The following is a 22,891-nucleotide window of genomic DNA, read 5'->3' as shown; positions in this document are numbered from 1 at the left end:
GGGTTAGAAACATACAAAATAAGAGCAAGAGGAGGGCATTTGGCCCTTCAAGCCTCAACCACCATTCATCATGATCATGGATGATCATCCGACTCAATAGACTGATCCTGCCTTCCCCCATATCCTTTGATCCCCTTTGGGCCAAGTGCTATATTTAACTGCTTTTGAAAACATATGGGCGTGAACCATTCCGGCGTCGGGCCGCCCGGAAGGTGCGGAAACTTTCGCTGGACTGGTTGGCGCTGCGCTGGTGGTGCACAGGGCCTCCGTTTGCCGGCACGAATTGACGAATGCGCAGGAGCGTCAGCATGTTCTGGCACATGCGCAGAACCGCTGGCGTGATCCCTGCGCACGTGCAGGGGGTTTCTTCTCCGCGCCGACCATCACGGAGCTTTACACAGGCCAGCGCGGAGGGAAGGAGTGCCCCCACGGCACATGCCCACCTGCAGATCGGTGAGCCCCGATCGCGGGCCAGGCCACCGTGGGCCCTCCCCCCACCCCGGGGCCGGATCCTCCGGCATTCCCCCCCCCCCCCCCCCCCCGGAGGACTCCGCAGGCCGCCCTCAGAGCCAGGTCCGCCGGTATGGACCTTGTCCATTTCACGCCGGCGGGACCAGCCGAAAACGGGCGGCCGTTCAGCCCATCGGGGCCTGGGGAATCGGCGGGGGAGGGCCACTGCCAACGGCTCCTGACCGGCGCAGCGCGATCCCCGCCCCCACCAAAAACCAGCTACGGAGAATTCAGCAGCGGCGGAACGGTGGGGCGGGATTCACGCCGCCCCCGGTGATTCTCCAACCCGGCGGGGGGTTCGGAGAATCCCGCCTATAAAGTTTTGGCTTCACCAACTTCCTGAGGTAATGAATTTCACAGGCTTACCTCTCTCTGAGTGAAGAAATATTTCCTCAACTCTATCCTGAATGGTCTACCCCGTAGCCTCAGACTGTGACCCCTGGTTCAGGACACCCCCATCATCAGGAACATCCTTCTTGCATGTACCCTGTCTAGTCCTGTTCAAATTTAATAGATTTCTATGAAATCCCCCCTCATTCTTCTGAACTCCAGCAAATACATTCCTAACCGACTCAATCTCTCCTCATATGCCCATCCTGCCATCCCATCAGCCTGGTAAACATTTGCTGCACTCCCTCTGTAGTAAGAACATCTTTTCCTCAGATGAGGAGCCCAAAACTGCACACAGTATTCCAGGTGTGTCCTCATCAAGGCCCTGAATAATTGCAGCACGATATCCCTGCTCCTGTATTCGAACCTTCTCGCTATGAAGGTCGACATACCATTTGTTTCATTTACCGCCTGCATGCTTACCTTCAGCAACTGGTGTGTAAGGATGTCCAGGTCGTATTGCACATTCCTCTCTCCTAATTTAGAGCCATACAGATAATAGTTTGCCTTGCCAATTTTGCTACCAAAGTGGATAAACCTCCAATTTATCCAAGTTATAATGCATGTTTCATTCATTTGCCCACTCAATCAACTTATCCAAATCACACTGAACGATATCTGCTATCTCCTAACAGCTCACCGTCCCACCCAACTCTGTGTTGCGGTGATAGGGTGAGGCTTGGTGGGTGCTCCTTTGGAGGGTTGCTGCAGACCCAATGGGCCGAATTGCCTCCTTCTGCACTGTAGGGTCTCTGTGAATTCAATGGATCGGCTTTTTGGTTTGTTGAATTATACTTCTTACCGGAAGACAAATATTCACAAACTATTTTAGAATTATTTCAGAATCCTCTTTTTCCTCCTCCATCTGGAAAGCAAATGAGATGATGCTCTCTGGGCCCACAAAGTTAAATAAGGTATAAGCTTGGATCTTTTTTGACTAGTCAGATAATGCAGCACCACAGTAAATACATCACTCCTTCTCAAACTTTTCCCAATTGTCTGCAATATTTTCATCAAAGGTGAGCGGGTCGATGCAACAAAATACTTAGAACATAAGAACATAAGAACTAGGAGCAGGAGTAGGCCATCTGGCTCCTCGAGACTGCTCCGCCATTCAATGAGATCATGGTTGATCTTTTTTCAGCCCCACTTTCCGGCCCGAACACCATAACCCTTAATCCCTTTATTCTTCAAAAAACTCTCTATCTTGACCTTAAAAACGTTTAATGAAGGAGCCTCAACTGCTTCACTGGGCAAATAATTCCATAGATTCACAACCCTTTGGATGAAGAAGTTCCTCGTAAGGTCAGTCCTAAATCTACTTCCCCTTATTTTGAGGCTATGTCCCCTAGTTCTGCTTTCACCCACCAGTGGAAACAACCTGTCCACATCTATCCTATCTATTCCCTTCATAATTTTCCATGTTTCTATAAGATCCCCCCCCTCATCCTTCTAAATTCCAACGAGTACAGTCCCAGTCTACTCAACCTTTCCTCATAATCCAACCTCTTGAGCTCTGGGATTAACCTCGTGAATCTCCTCTGCACACCCTCCAGCGCCAGTACGTCATTTCTCAGGTAAGGAGACCAAAACTGAACACAATACTCCAGGTGTGGCCGCACTAACACCTTATACAATTGCAGCATAACCTCCCTAGTCTTAAACTCCATCCCTCTAGCAATGAAGGACAACATTACATTTGCCTTCTTAATCACCTGTAAACCAACTTTTTGCAACTCATGCACTAGCACACCCAGGTCTCTCTGCACAGCAGCATGTTTTAATATTTTGCCATTTCAATAATAATCCCTTTTGCTGTTATTCCTACCAAAATAGATAACCTCACATTTGTCAACATTGTATTCCATCAGCCAGACCCTAGCCCATTCACTTAACCTATCCAAATTCCTCTGCAGACCTCCAGTATCCTCTGCACGTTTTGCTTTCCCATTCATTTTAGTGTCGTCTGCAAACTGGGACACATTGCCCTTGGTCCCCAACTCCAAATCATCTATGTAAATTGTGAACAATTGTGGGCCCAACACTGATCCCTGAGGGACACCATTAGCTACTGATTTGCCAACCAGAGAAACACCCATTAATCCCCACTCTTTATTAATTAACCAATCCTCTATCCATGCTACTACTTTACCCTTAATGCCATGCATCTTTATCTTATGCAGCAACCTTTTGTGTGGCACCTTGTCAAAGGCTTTTTGGAAATCCAGATATACCACATCCATTGGCTCCCCGTTATCTACCGCACTGGTAGTGTCCTCAAAAGATTTGACTAAATTAGTTAGGCACGACCTGCCCTTTATGAACCCATGCTGCGTCTGCCCAATGGGACATTTTCCATCCAGATGCCTTGCTATTTCTTCCTTGATGGTAAATTCCAGCATCTTCCCTGCTACCGAAGTTAAGCTCACTGGCCTATAATTACCCGCTTTCTGCCTACCTCCTTTTTTAAACAGTGGTGTCATGTCTGCTGATTTCCAATCCACTGGGACCACCCCAGATTCTAGTGAATTTTGCTAAATTATCACTAGTGCATTTGCAATTTCCCTAGCCATCTCTTTCAGCACTCTGGGATGCATTCCATCAGTGCCAGGAGACTTGTCTACCTTTAGCCCCATTAGCTTGCCCATCACAACCTCCTTAGTGATAACAATCATCTCAAGGTCCTCACCTTTCATAGCCTCATTTCTATCAGTCGCTGGTATGTTATTTATGTCTTCCACTGTGAAGACCGACTCAAAAAACCTGTTCAGTTCCTCAGCCATTTCCTCATCTCCCATTATTAAGTCTCCCTTCTCATCCACTAAAGGACCAATATTTACCTTAGCCACTCTTTTTGTTTTATATATTTGTAGAAACTTTTACTATCTGTTTTTATATTCTGAGCAAGTTTACTCTCATAATCTATCTTACTCTTCTTTATAGCTTTTTTAGTAGCTTTCTGTTGCCCCCTAAAGATTTCCCAGTCCTCTAGTCTCCCACTAATGTTTGCCACTTTGAATGCTTTTTCCTTCAATTTGATACTCTCCCTTATTTCCTTAGATATCCACGGTCGATTATCCCTCTTTCTACCGTCCTTCCTTTTTGTTGGTAGAAACCTTTGCTGAGCACTGTGAAAAATCGCTTGGAAGGTTCTCCATGTTCCTCAACTGTTTCACCATAAAGTCCTTGCTCCCAGTCTACCTTAGCTAGTTCTTCTCTCATCCCATTGTAATCTCCTTTGTTTAAGCACAAAACACTAGTGTCTGATTTTACCTTCTCACCCTCCATCTGTATTTTAAATTTCACCATATTGTGATCGCTCCTTCCGAGAGGATCCCTAACTATGAGATTATTAATCAATCCTGTCTCATTACACAGGACCAGATCTAGGACCGCTTGTACCCTTGTAACTTCCATTACATACTGTTTTAGGAATCTATCACGGATACATTCTATAAACGCCTCCTCAAGGCAGCCTTGACCAACCTGGTTAAACAAATCAACATGTAGATTAAAATCCCCCATGATAACTGCTGTACCATTTCTGCATGCAGCAGTTATTTCTTTGTTTATTTCCTGCCCCACCATAAAGTTACTATTTGGTGGCCTATAGACTACTCCTATCAGTGACTTTTTCGCCTTACTATTCCTGATTTCCACCCAAATGGATTCAACCTTATCCTCCATCGCACCGATGTCATCCCTTACTATTGCCCGGATGTCATCCTTAAATAACAGAGCTACACCACCTCCCTTACCATCCACTCTGTCCTTCCAAATAGTTTGATACCCTCGGATATTTAACTCCCAGTCGTGACCATCCTTTAACCATGTTTCAGTAATGGCCACTAAATGATAGTCATTCACGATGATTTGCGCCATCAACTCATTTACCTTATTCCGAATACTACGAGCATTCAGGTAAAGTACACTTATGTTTGCTTTTATACCTCTGTTTTGAATCTTAACACCTCGATCAGTAACCTTTCCTAAGTTATATTTCCTCTTAACTTTTCTCCTAATTTTCCTTGTCGTTGAACCCATATCTTCGTGTAACAACCTGCTGCATCGCTTACAATTTATGTTTTTACTTCCCGTTTTATTCCTTTTAGTATTACTGGGCCTATTCACTGAGCTCCCCTCAGTCACTGTACCTTGTACTGTTGCCCTTTTTGACTTTGGCTTCTCTGCCTTACACTTTCCCCCTTACTTCCTTTTGCTTCTGTCCCTGTTTTACTACCTTCCATCTTCCTGCATCGGTTCCCATCCCCCTGCCACATTAGTTCAAACCCTCCTCAACAACTCTAGAAAACACCCCCCCTAGGACATCGGTTCCAGTCCTGTCCAGGTGTAGACCGTCCGGTTTGTACTGGTCCCACCTCCCTCAGAACAGGTTCCAATGCACCAGGAATTTGAATCCCTCCCTCTTGCACCATCTCTCGAGCCACGCATTCATCCTATCTATCCTGACATTCCTACTCTGACTAGCTTGTGGCACTGGTAGCAATCCTGAGATTACTACCTTTGAGGTCCTACTTTTTAGTTCAACTCCTAACTCCCTGAATTCAGCTTGTAGGACCTTGTCCCGTTTTTTTACCTATATCGTTGGTGCCTATGTGGACCATGATAGCTGGCTGTTCACTCCCCCTGCCCCCCCCCCCCCCCAGAATGTCCTGCAGCCGCTCCGAGACCCCTTGACCCTTGCTCCAGGGAGGCACCATACCAGCCTGGAGTCTCGATTGTGTCCGCAGAACCGCCTGTCTATTCCCCTTACAATTGAGTCTCCTATAACTATAGCCCTGCCATTCTTCTTCCTGCTCTGCTGTGCAGCAGAGCCAGCCATGGTGCCATGAACCTGGCTGCTGCTGCCTTCCCCTGGTGAGCCATCTCCCTCAACAGTATCCAAAGCGGTATATCTGTTTTGGAGGGAGATGACCACAGGGGACACTTGCACTGTCTTCCTATTCTTGCTCTGTCTTTTGGTCACCCATTTTCTATCTACCTCCGTAACGTTCACCTGCGGTGTGACCAACTTGCTAAACGTGCTATCCACAATGTCCTCAGCACCGTGGATGCTCCAAAGTGAGTCCATCCGCAGCTCCAGAGCCATCAAGCGGTCTAACAGGAACTGCAACTGGACACACTTCTTGCACGTGAAGGAGCCAGGGACAGTGGATGTGTCCCTGAGCTCCCACATCGCACACGAGGAGCATGACACGGGTCTGGGATCTCCTGCCATGTCTTAAACCTTAGGTTAACTTATACAACTACAATTCCGAAAAAGGAAAGAAAAAATAAATAAATAAATTAGACAATGAAAAGAAAAACTACTTATCAGTCACTTACCAGGGTTAAAAAGCACCTCCTCCCCACCCAGCTTCGAATTCCCAAACTCACTCTTTGCTGTGTCTCACTCTGGCTGTGTCTTCTCTGGCTCACTGGGAGAACTCATTGGGAGTGAGTTACAAGTTGCTCTTTTAAATTGGTCTGAGTTGACTCCCCCATCTGCTTTTAGAATCAAAGTAAATTAAGGCAACCAGTTATGTGAGTGGGTGTGGCAGCCCGTGTTAACCTTCAGTGCACAATTTTAGATTAATTTAAAGTCCTGAAATTTAAAACAGTCTAAATTTAAAAAATTTAACAGTCTTACCAATTGAATTTAATTCAATTCCCACCTTGCTTCAAATTCCCAAACTCACTCTTTGCTGTGTCTCACTCTGGCTGTGTCTTCTCTGGCTCACTGGGGGAACTTGTGCCGTACTGCCAACTCAATCAGTCTTCAGCTGCATTATTCACAAAGGGAGTGAGACAGAAAATGGGAAAATACAGGCCAGTGAGCCTAAAATCTGTCGTACGGAAAATGATGGAAACTATTATTAAAGAAGTTACAGCAAGGCATTGAATAAGCTCAAGGTGATCAGGCAGAATCAATGTGGTTTGTGAAAGGGAAATCAAATTTAACCAACTTATTGCAGTTTTTTGAGGAAGTAACATGTGCTGTTAATAAAGGGGTATTAGTGGATGTACTGAACCTATTTTTCCAGAAGGCTTATGGTAAAGTGCCACATCAACGGATATTGTGGAAAATAAAAGTTCATGCTGGAGGGGACAACATGGATAGAAGATTGGCTGGCTAACAGGAAGCAAAGAGTAAGCATAAATGAGTCCTTTTCAGGAAAAATGTAACGAGTGGTGTGCCACAAGGACCAGTGCAGAGACCTCAAACGTTTACAATTTATACAAATGACTTGGATGAAGGGAGTAAAGGGTTGTTTGCCAAATCTGCTGATGACACAAAGATCGGTAGGAAAGTAAGTTATGAAGAGGGTATGAGGAGGCTACAAAAATATATAGATAGTTAAGTGAATGGGCCAAGATCTGGAAAATGGAGTATACTGTGGAAAAATATGAAATTGTTCATTTTGGCAGGAAGGTTAAAAAATAATATTTTTAAAATTATTACAACACTCTGGGCTAGTCGTGGTCAATTCCAGCCCCATTTGACCTGGAATTGCAACACAAATGGAATGAACAATTCATTTTTTAGAAATACATCCACTAATACCTGAAGTCTCTGGTCTTTGGCTGCCCAATAACTACAAAAGCAAGATTTGTAAATTTAAATACAATTAAATTTTATTAATAACAATAACTATGAGTAAATAGGCAGAAAATACAACTGGTTAACTGTCAGCTACTTCCTACCTCTCCCCCACCCCCACCCCTCACACCCTCTACACACACACAAGGCAGACAAACACAGAGGGAAAAGAGAGGTGAAAAGAAAATAATACGAAAGTGAAAAGGATAAAAAGTCTATGTTTCAGATGGACATCTTCCAATACACCTTTCTTCAGTCTAGACCATCAGTTGGAGGTTTCTGCTTTCAGGCGGTAAAGGTTTTCACAATATATTCATAAAAGTCTCAAAGCTTCTCTGTCGGTTCAGAAATCAACAGATAGGCAGTATTTCTGGAGAATGAGAGAGACAGTCACTCACAGCTGACCCATCCAGGACCCAACTATCCTTTCCTGGGTTCTTTGAAAACCACCCCACACGGGTAAGACTCAATCGCCGCCTGTCACCCCGCAGAATGTAGCCTTTGGCCAATTCATTGGCCACCAGCCAACCAATTGAACTGTATCCCTCTGATTTCTTGGGTGCCAGAAAGTCTGAGTTCTACTGTCCAAAAGCTAAATCATCAATAGCGTAGCGTACTGCTGGGTTCCTCGTTTCCTCTGCTCCACTTCAAGGTATAAGTCCATTCAATGTCCAGGGATCAAAATGATGACAACAAAGTAAAAGAAATGAGAAATAAGAAAATCAAGAGTAAGGACCCTTACAAAATAATGAGAGATTACTGAGCTCTAAGGCGCAGAAGAATCTGGGTGTATGAATCACAACAGGCCAGTATGCAGGTACGGCAAGTAATTTGAAAAGCTGATAGAATGTTATCATTTATTGCAAGGGGAATTGACTACAAAAGTTGGGAGGTTCTATTTCAGTTGCACAGGGCATTAATGAGACCACTTTTGGTGTACACTGTACTCTTATTTAAGAAAAATTGTAAACGTGTGGGAAGCTGTTCAGACAAGGTTTACCAGACTAAAACCTGGAATGGATGGGTTGTTCTGTGAGGAAAGGTTAGACAGGCTATGCTTGTATCCATTGGAGTTCAGAATGAAATGTATAAGGTCCTGAGGGGTCTCGACAGGGTGGATGTGGAGAGGATAATTTCTTTAGTGTGAGTTTCTAGAACTAGGGATCACTTTAAAATAAGGGGTTGTTTATTGGAAAGAAATGCAGAAAAATCTTTACACTCAGAGAATCAGAGTCTTTGGAACTCTCTTCCTGAAAAGGTTGTGGAAGGAGAGTTTTGTATATTTTTAAGACGATAGATTCTTGGTAAGCAAGGGGTGGAGTGCAATAGTTTATTTAGGGTTTGCAAAATGCAGATTTGAGGTTATGATCAGGTCAGCCATGACCTTAGTAAATGGCGGAGCAGGCTCGAGGGGGTAAATGGCCTACTCCTGCTCCTTGTTCGTATGTTCATCCCTAAAGCATTCTTCATTGAAATTCAGGTCGGACAATTGCTCCCTAAAGCTGCAATAAACTGGTCCCCTTGATCTAGTTTATCTTTATCAGTGTGTAATAATGCAAAGTGAATAGTGAATAGGACACAGATGAATAATATTGATGAAATCCATGATATGGAAATTAAGATTGCTATTCATTAAAACTGTATTATAAATGATCACAGTGTTCCTGGGTAATCCTCCTCTTAAACAGAAGGCAGCTGCCTGTAAAGTACATTGGCAATTCCGCAGAATTCTGCTTCCATGGCCACTTTCACGACCGCATGTTTGGTATTGCTTTCTGACAAAATAAATTGTTTTGAAAGTAGGTGATTGTGTGATGAATATTAATTTGAAACTGAAGAGATCAGGAGGAGAATGAGTAGAACGTGCATTTGGTAAAAAGGATTATGTATGGAATGTTGCTGGGAGGCAGAAAACTATTATAAAATTGATTTTGGTTAAGTAGAATAATTTCAAGACCATAGTTATTACCATAGTTTTTACCCTGAACCATAAAACTCCTTAGTTCTTCATGTGAATCTCTCATTTAGGGGTTCAGATTACTTTCTTTCCATCCACTGTTTCCCAGGAGGAGAGGGCATTTCTATTGGTTTACCTGCTGCCACCATACAGCTGAACAACTTTCCTGAATCCAAGATTCCTGTGGCTTGGTGTTCATTAATATTGATACTGTAATATCCAATATACTAGCAATTAAATATACAGCAGCATTATTTCATTTAATTAACTGAAAAGCCAGATCAAGATCTCTGCTGTAACACTCAATCTGCTGTAAATTTTAAAATTTAAATAATCTTCATTGTCACAAGAAGGCTTACATTAACACTGCAATGAAGTTGCTGTGAAAAGCCCCATGTCGCCACATTCCTGCACCTGTTTGCGTACACAGAGGGAGAATTCAGAATGTCCAAATTATAACAGCACGTCTTTCGCGACTTGTAGAAGGAAACCAGAGCATCCGGAGGAAACCCACACGGACACGGGGAGAACGTGCAGAATATACACAGACATTGACCCAAGCCAGGAACCAAAATTGGGACCCTGGAGCTGTGAAGCAACAGTGCTACCCACAGTGCCACCATGCTGCCCCAAGGGTGTAAAAACTATGATATAAGATACTTCTTCTATTTATATCAACAATTAATCTGTGACTCTTTAACCTCAACAGCAATCCTCCCAATATTATAATACATTCCCAGAAATGGAATTTCCAGATTCCCATGGTGAAGATCTACAGAATAAATACCACAAGTACTCCCAGAGTTTGAAAACAATAATTCCTTTTCGTCCACAGCCAAAGTAAGTGGGAAAAGAATATATTCTACAATGCAAAGTCTTCATGATTTTCAGAATTAACCATCTTTTATCATGTGCATTTTGCAGGAATCCATCTCCATCCCCAGTGGATGATGCTGGCTTATTTTCATTCATCTTTTTCTCATGGCTGACACCAGTAATGATAAAAGGGTTGAAGAATGAACTGAATCAGGACAACGTGCCTCCCCTGTCCCAGTTCAATTGTTCAGACGTGAATGCCAGAAGGTGTGTCAATTTGGAAAGATATTTTGGGTGATCAGAATGTATATAATTATGCATAAAAACAAAATAAAAATTATTTTGTCATTTTGCTGAAAATATTTACAGATTCTTGCGTCTTTGGGAGAATGAATTGAAAAGAATGGGCAGTGAGAAAGCTTCCTTGGAGAAAGTGGCTCTGCAGTTTCAGCGGACAAGGCTTATTATAACTGCAATTTGCTCAGTTATGAGTATGATTTGTAGCTTTTTGGGGCCGGTAAGCAGTCACATATATCTATTAGTTTAAATTAACTGATTGTTTATTAGCTGAATGCTTTATTTGCTAATTTCAATAAACTTGAAATAACATGGCGTTTAGATAAAGAACTGACGCATGATTAATAAACTACCATTTTTTCAAGCAAACCCTCCTTATGAAAAGAACACAATCTCGATCATATCTGCATATTATTTATCTCTCCCATTTTCTGAAAGGATTTGAAACATTTTCTCTGTAATATGACCTTTACAATAAGGCCTAGTTTTAAAGGTCAAACATAAAATGAAGGTCAAAACAGTTCCATGAAGTCACACAACCATCGGGTAAAACTGCCATTGTTTGGCACTAATCTGACAATGTCACTCACAAACAAAATCAATGTGAAAAAGGTAAATATCACATTAGTGAAACAGACATTAATGTTCAGAATTATGACTGTAAAATACATTGTTGAGACAGAGTACTGAGATTGGTTCTGCACAACTATGGTATACCAAACATGGATTGGCATGGTAGCACAATGGTTAGCACTGTTGCTTCACAACGCCAGGAACTTGGGTTCAATTCCCGACTTGGGTGACTGTATGGAGTCTGCACGTTCTCCCCGTGTCTGCGTGGGTTTCCTCTGGGTGCTCCGGTTTCCTCCCACTAAGTCCCGAAAAGAAGGGCTTGTTTAGTGAATTCTCTCTCAGTGTACCCGAGCAGGCACTGGAGTGTTGGCAACTGGGGGATTTTCACAGTAACTTCATTGCACTGTTAATGTTAGCGTACTCATGACAATCATAAAGATTATTATGATTATAAATCCTGTTCAAACATCAATGCTGATCTTGACTGCATTGGATCCCCATTCCCTTTGCCTTATACCTAAAATCCTTGCCACCTTTGTCACTAAATGGCCCGAATCCAGCGTATTTCTCTGAATGTCCTCCAGCTTGATGTTCCTTCTTCCATGAACATTCCATTCCACTGACACCGGCCTTTTGTGATGCTCTGCTGTCTGCTCCAACAGTAATGGTCCAGTGGTGTTTAAAGGTTTGGAACTCTCTTCCTAACTTTCTACCTCTGCTCCCCTGCCCTTTAAAAGCCCTGGAAACTAACTCAACCCAAGTTTTTGCTCATCCCTTTCAATGTCCTCTTTTGTGCCTGTTATCCATTTCCTTCACACTCACTGTCACTTGCCTTTGGAGTGTTTTTTCACATTCAAGGAATTACATAGATGCAGGTTACAACTGTTATTCTTGTAGAAACCTAAAATGGACATGTCCCATTCAGCATCATATTGAGCACAAAATGTCATGGTATTATTACTGCTTAACTGTTACTTTTATTTCTTATTTTGCAGGCAGTGCTAGTTCATGCCATACTCCAGTATGTTGAGAAAAAGTCAGAAAATCTTGTTTACGGTGTTGGTCTGTGCTTTGCCTTATTTACTACAGAGATGGGGAAAAGTATTTTCTTCTCTGCCTCCTGGGCTATCAACTATCAGACTGCCATCCGACTAAAAGGTGCCATTTCTACATTGGCATTTGTTAAGATGGTTCATCTTAAAAGTTCAAACAGCATTTCCATTGGTGAGGTAGGCATTTATCTATAATGTAAGATTATTGTAGTTATCCTTTGTTGTTTTTCCTCATTGCTCATTCCATATTAAACTAGCTGGAGCAGATATGCCTTGACCCAACTTTATTCTGGCAGGCCTGTGGCTGTGTTTAAAGTTAACAAATACAATGTGATTTTATGTCAGGGAGGATTTTGATAGGCACCTCCCACATATCACAGTGACTACACTTCGCAGGTATTTCATTGGTGATGAAGCATTTTGGGATACTTTGGTGTCATGAAAGATGCTATATAAATGAAAGACTGGTTTTATTTTTTAATGAGAGGCAGGAGACAGATTCTGAGCAAATTCTGTTTGGCCTACCTCCCCAACCTAAGTACTTTTGGATCCCAGGACTTTTCTCACTGCTTCCAGAATCAGGGAGCCTCAGGTAAAACCTTCTAGGGACATGCACAGAAACCAGTGCAACCAAGCTCCAAAAGCCTGTCTTGTGCACAGATTCAGCAGTAAACTGACACCGATGCTCAGTTTGGGTTCTACCAGAGCCAGTCAGCTTCTGACCTCCTTACAGCCTTGATTCAAACATGGAAGAAATAGATGAATTCAAGAGATTACAATAATTGCCATTGACATCATGGCAGCATTTGACTGAGTAAGGCATCAAGGAGCTAAAATAAACCTCAAGTCAATGGGTATCAAGGGGAAGCGTGTCCACGGGTTGGAGGCACACCTCATACAAAGGAAGACGGTTGTGGTTGCTGGAGGTCAATCATCTCAGGCCCAGGATTTCGCTGCAGGAGTTCCTCAGCGTCCTCGGCCCAACCATCTTCAGCTGCTTCATCAATGACCTTCCTTCCTTCAGAATGTCAGACGAGGGGATGTTCGCTGATGATTGCACAATGTTCAGCAACATTCGCAACTCCTTAGATACCAAAACAGCCTGTGCCTGTATGCAGCAATCAACCTTGGACTGAACATTGCCAAGTAATATTTATGCCACATATGTGTCAGGTAATGAGCATCTCCGGGTGGCACAGTGGTTAGCACTGCTGCCTCATGGCGCCGAGGATCCAGGTTCGTTGCCAGGCCCCGGGTCAAGGTCCATGTGGAGTTTGCAAATTCTCTCCATGTCTGCGGGAGTCCCACCCCCGCAACCCAAAAAAAAAAGATGTGCAGGGTAGATGGCTTGGCCATGCTAAATTGTCCCTTAATTGGAAAAAATTATTGGGTGCTCTAAATTTAAAAAAAAGATAATGAGCATCTCTAACAAGAGAGAATCTATCAATCTCCCCTTGACATTCAATAACATTACCATCGCTGAATCCCCCACCATCAACATCCTGGGGGTTACCATTGGCCAGAAACTGAACTGGACTAACCATATTAATACTGTGACTACAAGAGCAGGTCAGAGGCTGGAAATTTTATAGAGCAGAGTTTTCCATATTTTTTGCTGGGGCCCATTTTTACCAACTGCCAACCTTTGTGACCCATGCTGACCGAACTTCGTGACTGACTATTTCGCTTATGCGACAGGTGAGCATGCTTTGTCATAAATCAAGTGGTTCATCCTCGAACTCACCATGCTTATTCTTGAGCTGCTTTTGAAGTTTTGAATGTCTAATCTTTCATTTACCAGTACTTCCCTGCACACAATGCACGTGGGCATTGCAACCTGATTTGCATTGGCACAATTAATAAAGCTATATCTCAAGAAATTATCTTTATAGTGCTTTGTTTCTGATTTCAGCTTCTTCTTAATGGGTTGTTTATCAGAGGACCTGGAGCTCACACCAGCACTGCTTTGTCCTGCCATAGAGTCTCCTGAGAAGCTCTATCCAGTAGATTCAGTTGTGAGGTCCTGGCCTGTTTGTGTCTCTCATCCTGTCTTCCTTAATTCAAACTGATTCATTTTCAGTTAGTTTCATACTCTTGTTGCTTGCTTGCTGGCAGCTACAAAATGGAGGAATCTCTTGTTTAGGATTTTGCGGCCAAAGCACAGATTGCATGACATCAGTGTATATGCCGGGCGCGTGACCTGCTCGCTAACCACTTCTGGTGTTAAGATTCTGCCATTTCTAATAGGGAATTTGGTCCTGGCTCAGCACGCTGACGTCAGGAGGCAGTACAAGGCCAGTGGGCTGATATTCGGGTGAGATGGTACGGGGATAGCGCGCTGACATCAGGAGGCAGAATGAGGCCAGTGCGCTGATATTCGGGTGAGATGGTACGGGGATAGCGCGCTGACATCAGGAGGCAGTACGAGGCCAGTGCGCTGATATTCGGGTGAGATGATACGGGGATAGCGCGCTGACGTCAGGAGGCAGTACGAGGCCAGTGCGCTGATATTCGGGTGAGATGGTACGGGGATAGCGCGCTGACGTCAGGAGGCAATATGCAAGTGCGCTGATATTCGGGTGAGATGGTTCGGGGATAGCGCACTGACATCAGGAGGCAATACGAGGCCAGTGTGCTGATATTCGGATGAGATGGTACGGGGATAGCGCGCTGATGTCAGGAGGCAATACAAGGCCAGTGCGCTGATATTTGGATGAGATGGTACGGGGATAGCACGCTGACGTCAGGAGGCAGAATGAGGCCAGTGCGCTGATATTTGGATGAGATGGTACGGGGATAGCGCGCTGACGTCAGGAGGCAGAATGAGGCCAGTGCGCTGATATTCGGGTGAGATGGTACGGGGATAGCGCGCTGACATCAGGAGGCAATACGAGGCCAGTGCGCTGATATTCGGGTGAGATGGTACGGGGATAGCGCGCTGACATCAGGAGGCAGAATGAGGCCAGTGTGCTGATATTCGGGTGAGATGGTACGGGGATAGCACGCTGACGTCAGGAGGCAATACGAGGCCAGTACGCTGATATTCGGGTGAGATGGTACGGGGATAGTGCGCTGACGTCAGGAGGCAGAATGAGGCCAATGCGCTGATATTCGGGTGAGATGGTACGGGGATAGCGCGCTGATGTCAGGAGGCAATACGAGGCCAGTGCGCTGATATTTGGATGAGATGGTACAGGGATAGCGCGCTGACATCAGGAGGCAGAATGAGGCCAGTGCGCTGATATTCGGGTGAGATGGTACGGGGATAGCGCGCTGACATCAGGAGGCAGAATGAGGCCAGTGTGCTGATATTCGGGTGAGATGGTACGGGGATAGCGCGCTGACATCAGGAGGCAATACGAGGCCAGTGCGCTGATATTCGGGTGAGATGGTACGGGGATAGCGCGCTGACGTCAGGAGGCAGTACGAGGCCAGTGCGCTGATATTCGGGTGAGATGGTACGGGGATAGCGCGCTGACGTCAGGAGGCAGAATGAGGCCAGTGCGCTGATATTTGGGTGAGATGGTACGGGGATAGCGCGCTGACATCAGGAGGCAGTACCAGGCCAGTGCGCTGATATTCGGGTGAGATGGTACGGGGATAGCGCGCTGACATCAGGAGGCAATACGAGGCCAGTGCGCTGATATTCGGATGAGATGGTACGGGGATAGCGCGCTGACGTCAGGAGGCAGAATAAGGCCAGTGCGCTGATATTCGGGTGAGATGGTACGGGGATAGCGCGCTGACGTCAGGAGGCAGAATGAGGCCAGTGCGCTGATATTCGGGTGAGATGGTACGGGGATAGCGCGCTGACGTCAGGAGGCAGAATGAGGCCAGTGCGCTGATATTCGGGTGAGATGGTACGGGGATAGCGCGCTGACATCAGGAGAAAATACGAGGCCAGTGCGCTGATATTCGGGTGAGATGGTACGGGGATAGCGCGCTGACATCAGGAGGCAATACAAGGCCAGTGCGCTGATATTCGGGTGAGATGGTACGGGGATAGCGCGCTGACATCAGGAGGCAGAATGAGGCCAGTGCGCTGATATTCGGGTGAGATGGTACGGGGATAGCGCGCTGACGTCAGGAGGCAATACAAGGCCAGTGCGCTGATATTCGGGTGAGATGGTACGGGGATAGCGCGCTGACGTCAGGAGGCAGAATGAGGCCAGTGCGCTGATATTCGGGTGAGATGGTACGGGGATAGCGCGCTGACATCAGGAGGCAATACGAGGCCAGTGCGCTGATATTCGGATGAGATGGTACGGGGATAGCGCGCTGACATCAGGAGGCAATACGAGGCCAGTGCGCTGATATTCCGGTGAGATGGTACGGGGATAGCGCGCTGACATCAGGAGGCAATACGAGGCCAGAGCGCTGATATTCGGGTGAGATGGTACGGGGATAGCTCGCTGACATCAGGAGGCAGAATGAGGCCAGTGCGCTTATATTCGGATAAGATGGTACGGGGATAGCGCGCTGACATCAGGGGGCAGAATGAGGCCAGTGCGCTGATATTCGGGTGAGATGGTACGGGGATAGCACGCTGACATCAGGAGGCAATACGAGGCCAGAGCGCTGATATTCGGGTGAGATGGTACGGGGATAGCTCGCTGACATCAGGAGGCAGAATGAGGCCAGTGCGCTGATATTCGGATGAGATGGTACGGGGATAGCGCGCTGACGTCAGGAGGCAGAATGAGGCAGGTGCGCTGATATTCGGATGAGATGGTACGGGGATAGCGCGCTGACGTCAGGAGGCAGAATGAGGCAGGTGCGCTGATATTCGGGTGAGATGGTACGGGGATAGCGCGCTGACGTCAGGAGGCAGAATGAGGCCAGTGCGCTGATATTCGGATGAGATGGTACGGGGATAGCGCGCTGACATCAGGAGGCAGTACAAGGCCAGTGCGCTGATATTCGGATGAGATGGTACGGGGATAGCGCGCTGACGTCAGGAGGCAGAATGAGGCCAGTGCGCTGATATTCGGGTGAGATGGTACGGGGATAGCGCGCTGACGTCAGGAGGCAATACGAGGCCAGTGCGCTGATATTCGGGTGAGATGGTACGGGGATAGCGCGCTGACGTCAGGAGGCAATACGAGGCCAGTGCGCTGATATTCGGGTGAGATGGTACGGGGATAGCGCGCTGACATCAGGAGGCAGAATGAGGCCAGTGCGCTGATATTCGGATGAGATGGTACGGGGATAGCACGCTGACATCAGGAGGCAATACGAGGCCAGTGCGCTGATATTCGGATGAGATGGTACGAGGATAGCGCGCTGACGTCAGGAGGCAGAATGAGGCCAGTGCGCTGATATTCGGGTGAGATGGTACGGGGATAGCGCGCTGACATCAGGAGGCAATACGAGGGCAGTGCGCTGATATTCGGGTGAGATGGTACGGGGATAGCGCGCTGACATCAGGAGGCAGAATGAGGCCAGTGCGCTGATATTCGGGAGTGATGGTACGGGGATAGCGCGCTGACATCAGGAGGCAATACGAGGCCAGTGCGCTGATATTTGGGTGAGATGGTACGGGGATAGCGCGCTGACATCAGGAGGCAATACGAGGCCAGTGCGCTGATATTCGGGTGAGATGGTACGGGGATAGCGCGCTGACATCAGGAGGCAATACGAGGCCAGTGCGCTGATATTCGGATGAGATGGTACGGGGATAGCGCGCTGACGTCAGGAGGCAATACGAGGGCAGTGCGCTGATATTTGGGTGAGATGGTACGGGGATAGCGCGCTGACATCAGGAGGCAATACGAAGCCAGTGCGCTGATATTCGGATGAGATGGTACGGGGATAGCGCGCTGACGTCAGGAGGCAATACGAGGCCAGTGCGCTGATATTCGGATGAGATGGTACGGGGATAGCGCGCTGACGTCAGGAGGCAGAATGAGGCCAGTGCGCTGATATTCGGGTGAGATGGTACGGGGATAGCGCGCTGACATCAGGAGGCAATACGAAGCCAGTGCGCTGATATTCGGATGAGATGGTACGGGGATAGCGCGCTGACGTCAGGAGGCAGAATGAGGCCAGTGCGCTGATATTCAGGTGAGATGGTACGGGGATAGCACGCTGACGTCAGGAGGCAGAATGAGGCCAGTGCGCTGATATTCAGATGAGATGGTACGGGGATAGCGCGCTGACGTCAGGAGGCAGTACGAGGCCAGTGCGCTGATATTCAGGTGAGATGGTACGGGGATAGCGCGCTGACGTCAGGAGGCAGAATGAGGCCAGTGCGCTGATATTCGGATGAGATGGTACGGGGATAGCACGCTTACGTCAGGAGGCAGAATGAACCAGTGCGCTGATATTCGGGTGAAATGGTACGGGGATAGGGCGCTGACATCAGGAGGCAATACGAGGCCAGAGCGCTGATATTCGGGTGAGATGGTACGGGGATAGCGCGCTGACGTCAGGAGGCAGAATGAGGCCAGTGCGCTGATATTCGGATGAGATGGTACGGGGATAGCGCGCTGACATCAGGAGGCAGAATGAGGCCAGTGCGCTGATATTCGGATGAGATGGTACGGGGATAGCGCGCTGACGTCAGGAGGCAGAATGAGGCCAGTGCGCTGATATTCGGGTGAGATGGTACGGGGATAGCGCGCTGACGTCAGGAGGCAATACGAGGCCAGTGCGCTGATATTCGGGTGAGATGGTACGGGGATAGCGCGCTGACATAAGGAGGCAGAATGAGGCCAGTGCGCTGATATTCGGATGAGATGGTACGGGGATAGCACGCTGACATCAGGAGGCAATACGAGGCCAGTGCGCTGATATTCGGATGAGATGGTACGGGGATAGCGCGCTGACGTCAGGAGGCAGAATGAGGCCAGTGCGCTGATATTCGGGTGAGATGGTACGGGGATAGCGCGCTGACATCAGGAGGCAATACGAGGGCAGTGCGCTGATATTCGGGTGAGATGGTACGGGGATAGCGCGCTGACATCAGGAGGCAGAATGAGGCCAGTGCGCTGATATTCGGGAGTGATGGTACGGGGATAGCGCGCTGACATCAGGAGGCAATACGAGGCCAGTGCGCTGATATTCGGGTGAGATGGTACGGGGATAGCGCGCTGACATCAGGAGGCAATACGAGGCCAGTGCGCTGATATTCGGGTGAGATGGTACGGGGATAGCGCGCTGACATCAGGAGGCAATACCAGGCCAGTGCGCTGATATTCGGATGAGATGGTACGGGATAGCGCGCTGACGTCAGGAGGCAATACGAGGGCAGTGCGCTGATATTTGGGTGAGATGGTACGGGGATAGCGCGCTGACATCAGGAGGCAATACGAAGCCAGTGCGCTGATATTCGGATGAGATGGTACGGGGATAGCGCGCTGACATCAGGAGGCAGAATGAAGCCAGTGCGCTGATATTCGGATGAGATGGTACGGGGATAGCGCGCTGACGTCAGGAGGCAATACGAGGCCAGTGCGCTGATATTCGGATGAGATGGTACGGGGATAGCGCGCTGACGTCAGGAGGCAGAATGAGGCCAGTGCGCTGATATTCGGGTGAGATGGTACGGGGATAGCGCGCTGACATCAGGAGGCAATACGAAGCCAGTGCGCTGATATTCGGATGAGATGGTACGGGGATAGCGCGCTGACGTCAGGAGGCAGTACGAGGCCAGTGCGCTGATATTCAGGTGAGATGGTACGGGGATAGCGCGCTGATGTCAGGAGGCAGAATGAGGCCAGTGCGCTGATATTCGGGTGAGATGGTACGGGGATAGCGCGCTGACATCAGGAGGCAATACGAAGCCAGTGCGCTGATATTCGGATGAGATGGTACGGGGATAGCGCGCTGACATCAGGAGGCAGAAGGAGGCCAGTGCGCTGATATTCGGATGAGACGGTACGGGGATAGCGCGCTGACGTCAGGAGGCAATACGAGGCCAGTGCGCTGATATTCGGGTGAGATGGTACGGGGATAGCACGCTGACATCAGGAGGCAGAATGAGGCCAGTGCGCTGATATTCGGATGAGACGGTACGGGGATAGCGCGCTGACGTCAGGAGGCAATACGAGGCCAGAGCGCTGATATTCGGGTGAGATGGTACGGGGATAGCGCGCTGACGTCAGGAGGCAATACGAGGGCAGTGCGCTGATATTCGGATGAGATGGTACGGGGATAGCGTGCTGACATCAGGAGGCAATACGAGGCCAGTGCGCTGATATTCGGATGAGATGGTACGGGGATAGCGCGCTGACGTCAGGAGGCAGTACGAGGCCAGTGCGCTGATATTCAGGTGATATGGTACGGGGATAGCGCGCTGATGTCAGGAGGCAGAATGAGGCCAGTGCGCTGATATTCGGGTGAGATGGTACGGGGATAGCGCGCTGACATCAGGAGGCAATACGAAGCCAGTGCGCTGATATTCGGATGAGATGGTACGGGGATAGCGCGCTGACATCAGGAGGCAGAAGGAGGCCAGTGCGCTGATATTCGGATGAGACGGTACGGGGATAGCGCGCTGACGTCAGGAGGCAATACGAGGCCAGTGCGCTGATATTCGGGTGAGATGGTACGGGGATAGCACGCTGACATCAGGAGGCAGAATGAGGCCAGTGCGCTGATATTCGGATGAGACGGTACGGGGATAGCGCGCTGACGTCAGGAGGCAATACGAGGCCAGAGCGCTGATATTCGTGTGAGATGGTACGGGGATAGCGCGCTGACGTCAGGAGGCAATACGAGGGCAGTGCGCTGATATTCGGATGAGATGGTACGGGGATAGCGCGCTGACATCAGGAGGCAATACGAGGCCAGTGCGCTGATATTCGGATGAGATGGTACGGGGATAGCACGCTGACGTCAGGAGGCAGAATGAGGCCAGTGCGCTGATATTCGGATGAGATGGTACGGGGATAGCGCGCTGACGTCAGGAGGCAATACGAGGCCAGTGCGCTGATATTCGGGTGAGATGGTACGGGGATAGCGCGCTGACGTCAGGAGGCAGAATGAGGCCAGTGCGCTGATATTCGGATGAGATGGTACGGGGATAGCGCGCTGACGTCAGGAGGCAGAATGAGGCCAGTGCGCTGATATTTGGATGAGATGGTACGGGGATAGCGCGCTGACGTCAGGAGGCAATACGAGGGCAGTGCGCTGATATTCGGATGAGATGGTACGGGGATAGCGCGCTGACATCAGGAGGCAGAATGAAGCCAGTGCGCTGATATTCGGATGAGATGGTACGGGGATAGCGCGCTGACGTCAGGAGGCAATACGAGGCCAGTGCGCTGATATTCGGATGAGATGGTACGGGGATAGCGCGCTGACGTCAGGAGGCAGAATGAGGCCAGTGCGCTGATATTCGGGTGAGATGGTACGGGGATAGCGCGCTGACATCAGGAGGCAATACGAAGCCAGTGCGCTGATATTCGGATGAGATGGTACGGGGATAGCGCGCTGACGTCAGGAGGCAGAATGAGGCCAGTGCGCTGATATTCAGGTGAGATGGTACGGGGATAGCACGCTGACGTCAGGAGGCAGAATGAGGCCAGTGCGCTGATATTCAGATGAGATGGTACGGGGATAGCGCGCTGACGTCAGGAGGCAGTACGAGGCCAGTGCGCTGATATTCAGGTGAGATGGTACGGGGATAGCGCGCTGATGTCAGGAGGCAGAATGAGGCCAGTGCGCTGATATTCGGGTGAGATGGTACGGGGATAGCGCGCTGACATCAGGAGGCAATACGAAGCCAGTGCGCTGATATTCGGATGAGATGGTACGGGGATAGCGCGCTGACATCAGGAGGCAGAAGGAGGCCAGTGCGCTGATATTCGGGTGAGATGGTACGGGGATAGCACGCTGACATCAGGAGGCAGAATGAGGCCAGTGCGCTGATATTCGGATGAGACGGTACGGGGATAGCGCGCTGACGTCAGGAGGCAATACGAGGCCAGAGCGCTGATATTCGGGTGAGATGGTACGGGGATAGCGCGCTGACGTCAGGAGGCAATACGAGGGCAGTGCGCTGATATTCGGATGAGATGGTACGGGGATAGCGCGCTGACATCAGGAGGCAATACGAGGCCAGTGCGCTGATATTCGGATGAGATGGTACGGGGATAGCACGCTAACGTCAGGAGGCAGAATGAGGCCAGTGCGCTGATATTCGGATGAGATGGTACGGGGATAGCGCGCTGACGTCAGGAGGCAATACGAGGCCAGTGCGCTGATATTCGGGTGAGATGGTACGGGGATAGCGCGCTGACGTCAGGAGGCAGAATGAGGCCAGTGCGCTGATATTCGGATGAGATGGTACGGGGATAGCGCGCTGACGTCAGGAGGCAGAATGAGGCCAGTGCGCTGATATTTGGATGAGATGGTACGGGGATAGCGCGCTGACGTCAGGAGGCAGAATGAGGCCAGTGCGCTGATATTCGGGTGAGATGGTACGGGGATAGCGCGCTGACGTCAGGAGGCAGAATGAGGCCAGTGCGCTGATATTCGGGTGAGATGGTACGGGGATAGCGCGCTGACGTTAGGAGGCAATACGAGGGCAGTGCGCTGATATTCGGATGAGATGGTACGGGGATAGCGCGCTGACATCAGGAGGCAATACGAGGCCAGTGCGCTGATATTCGGGTGAGATGGTACGGGGATAGCGCGCTGACATCAGGAGGCAGAATGAGGCCAGTGCGCTGATATTCGGGTGAGATTGTT

General features: G+C 48.5%; 1 protein-coding gene across 1 annotated transcript in view; it reads left to right on the top strand.

Annotated features, from left to right (window-relative positions):
- LOC119970881 (multidrug resistance-associated protein 9-like) overlaps positions 1-22,891 on the top strand; it is a 235,416-nt gene that overhangs the window by 17,465 nt on the left and 195,060 nt on the right. Inside the window, exons 2-5 of the mRNA XM_038805989.1 lie at positions 10,168-10,298; positions 10,383-10,541; positions 10,644-10,791; positions 12,140-12,373. Of these exons, the coding sequence (XP_038661917.1) occupies positions 10,168-10,298; positions 10,383-10,541; positions 10,644-10,791; positions 12,140-12,373 (672 nt within the window). The remainder of the gene's footprint in view (positions 1-10,167; positions 10,299-10,382; positions 10,542-10,643; positions 10,792-12,139; positions 12,374-22,891) is intronic.

The sequence above is a fragment of the Scyliorhinus canicula genome, chromosome 9 (assembly GCF_902713615.1).
Source record: "Scyliorhinus canicula chromosome 9, sScyCan1.1, whole genome shotgun sequence".
Taxonomy (NCBI): Eukaryota; Metazoa; Chordata; class Chondrichthyes; order Carcharhiniformes; family Scyliorhinidae; genus Scyliorhinus; species Scyliorhinus canicula.
Note: the sequence above shows the minus strand (reverse complement) of the source record. Positions and strands in the feature narration are given on the sequence as shown.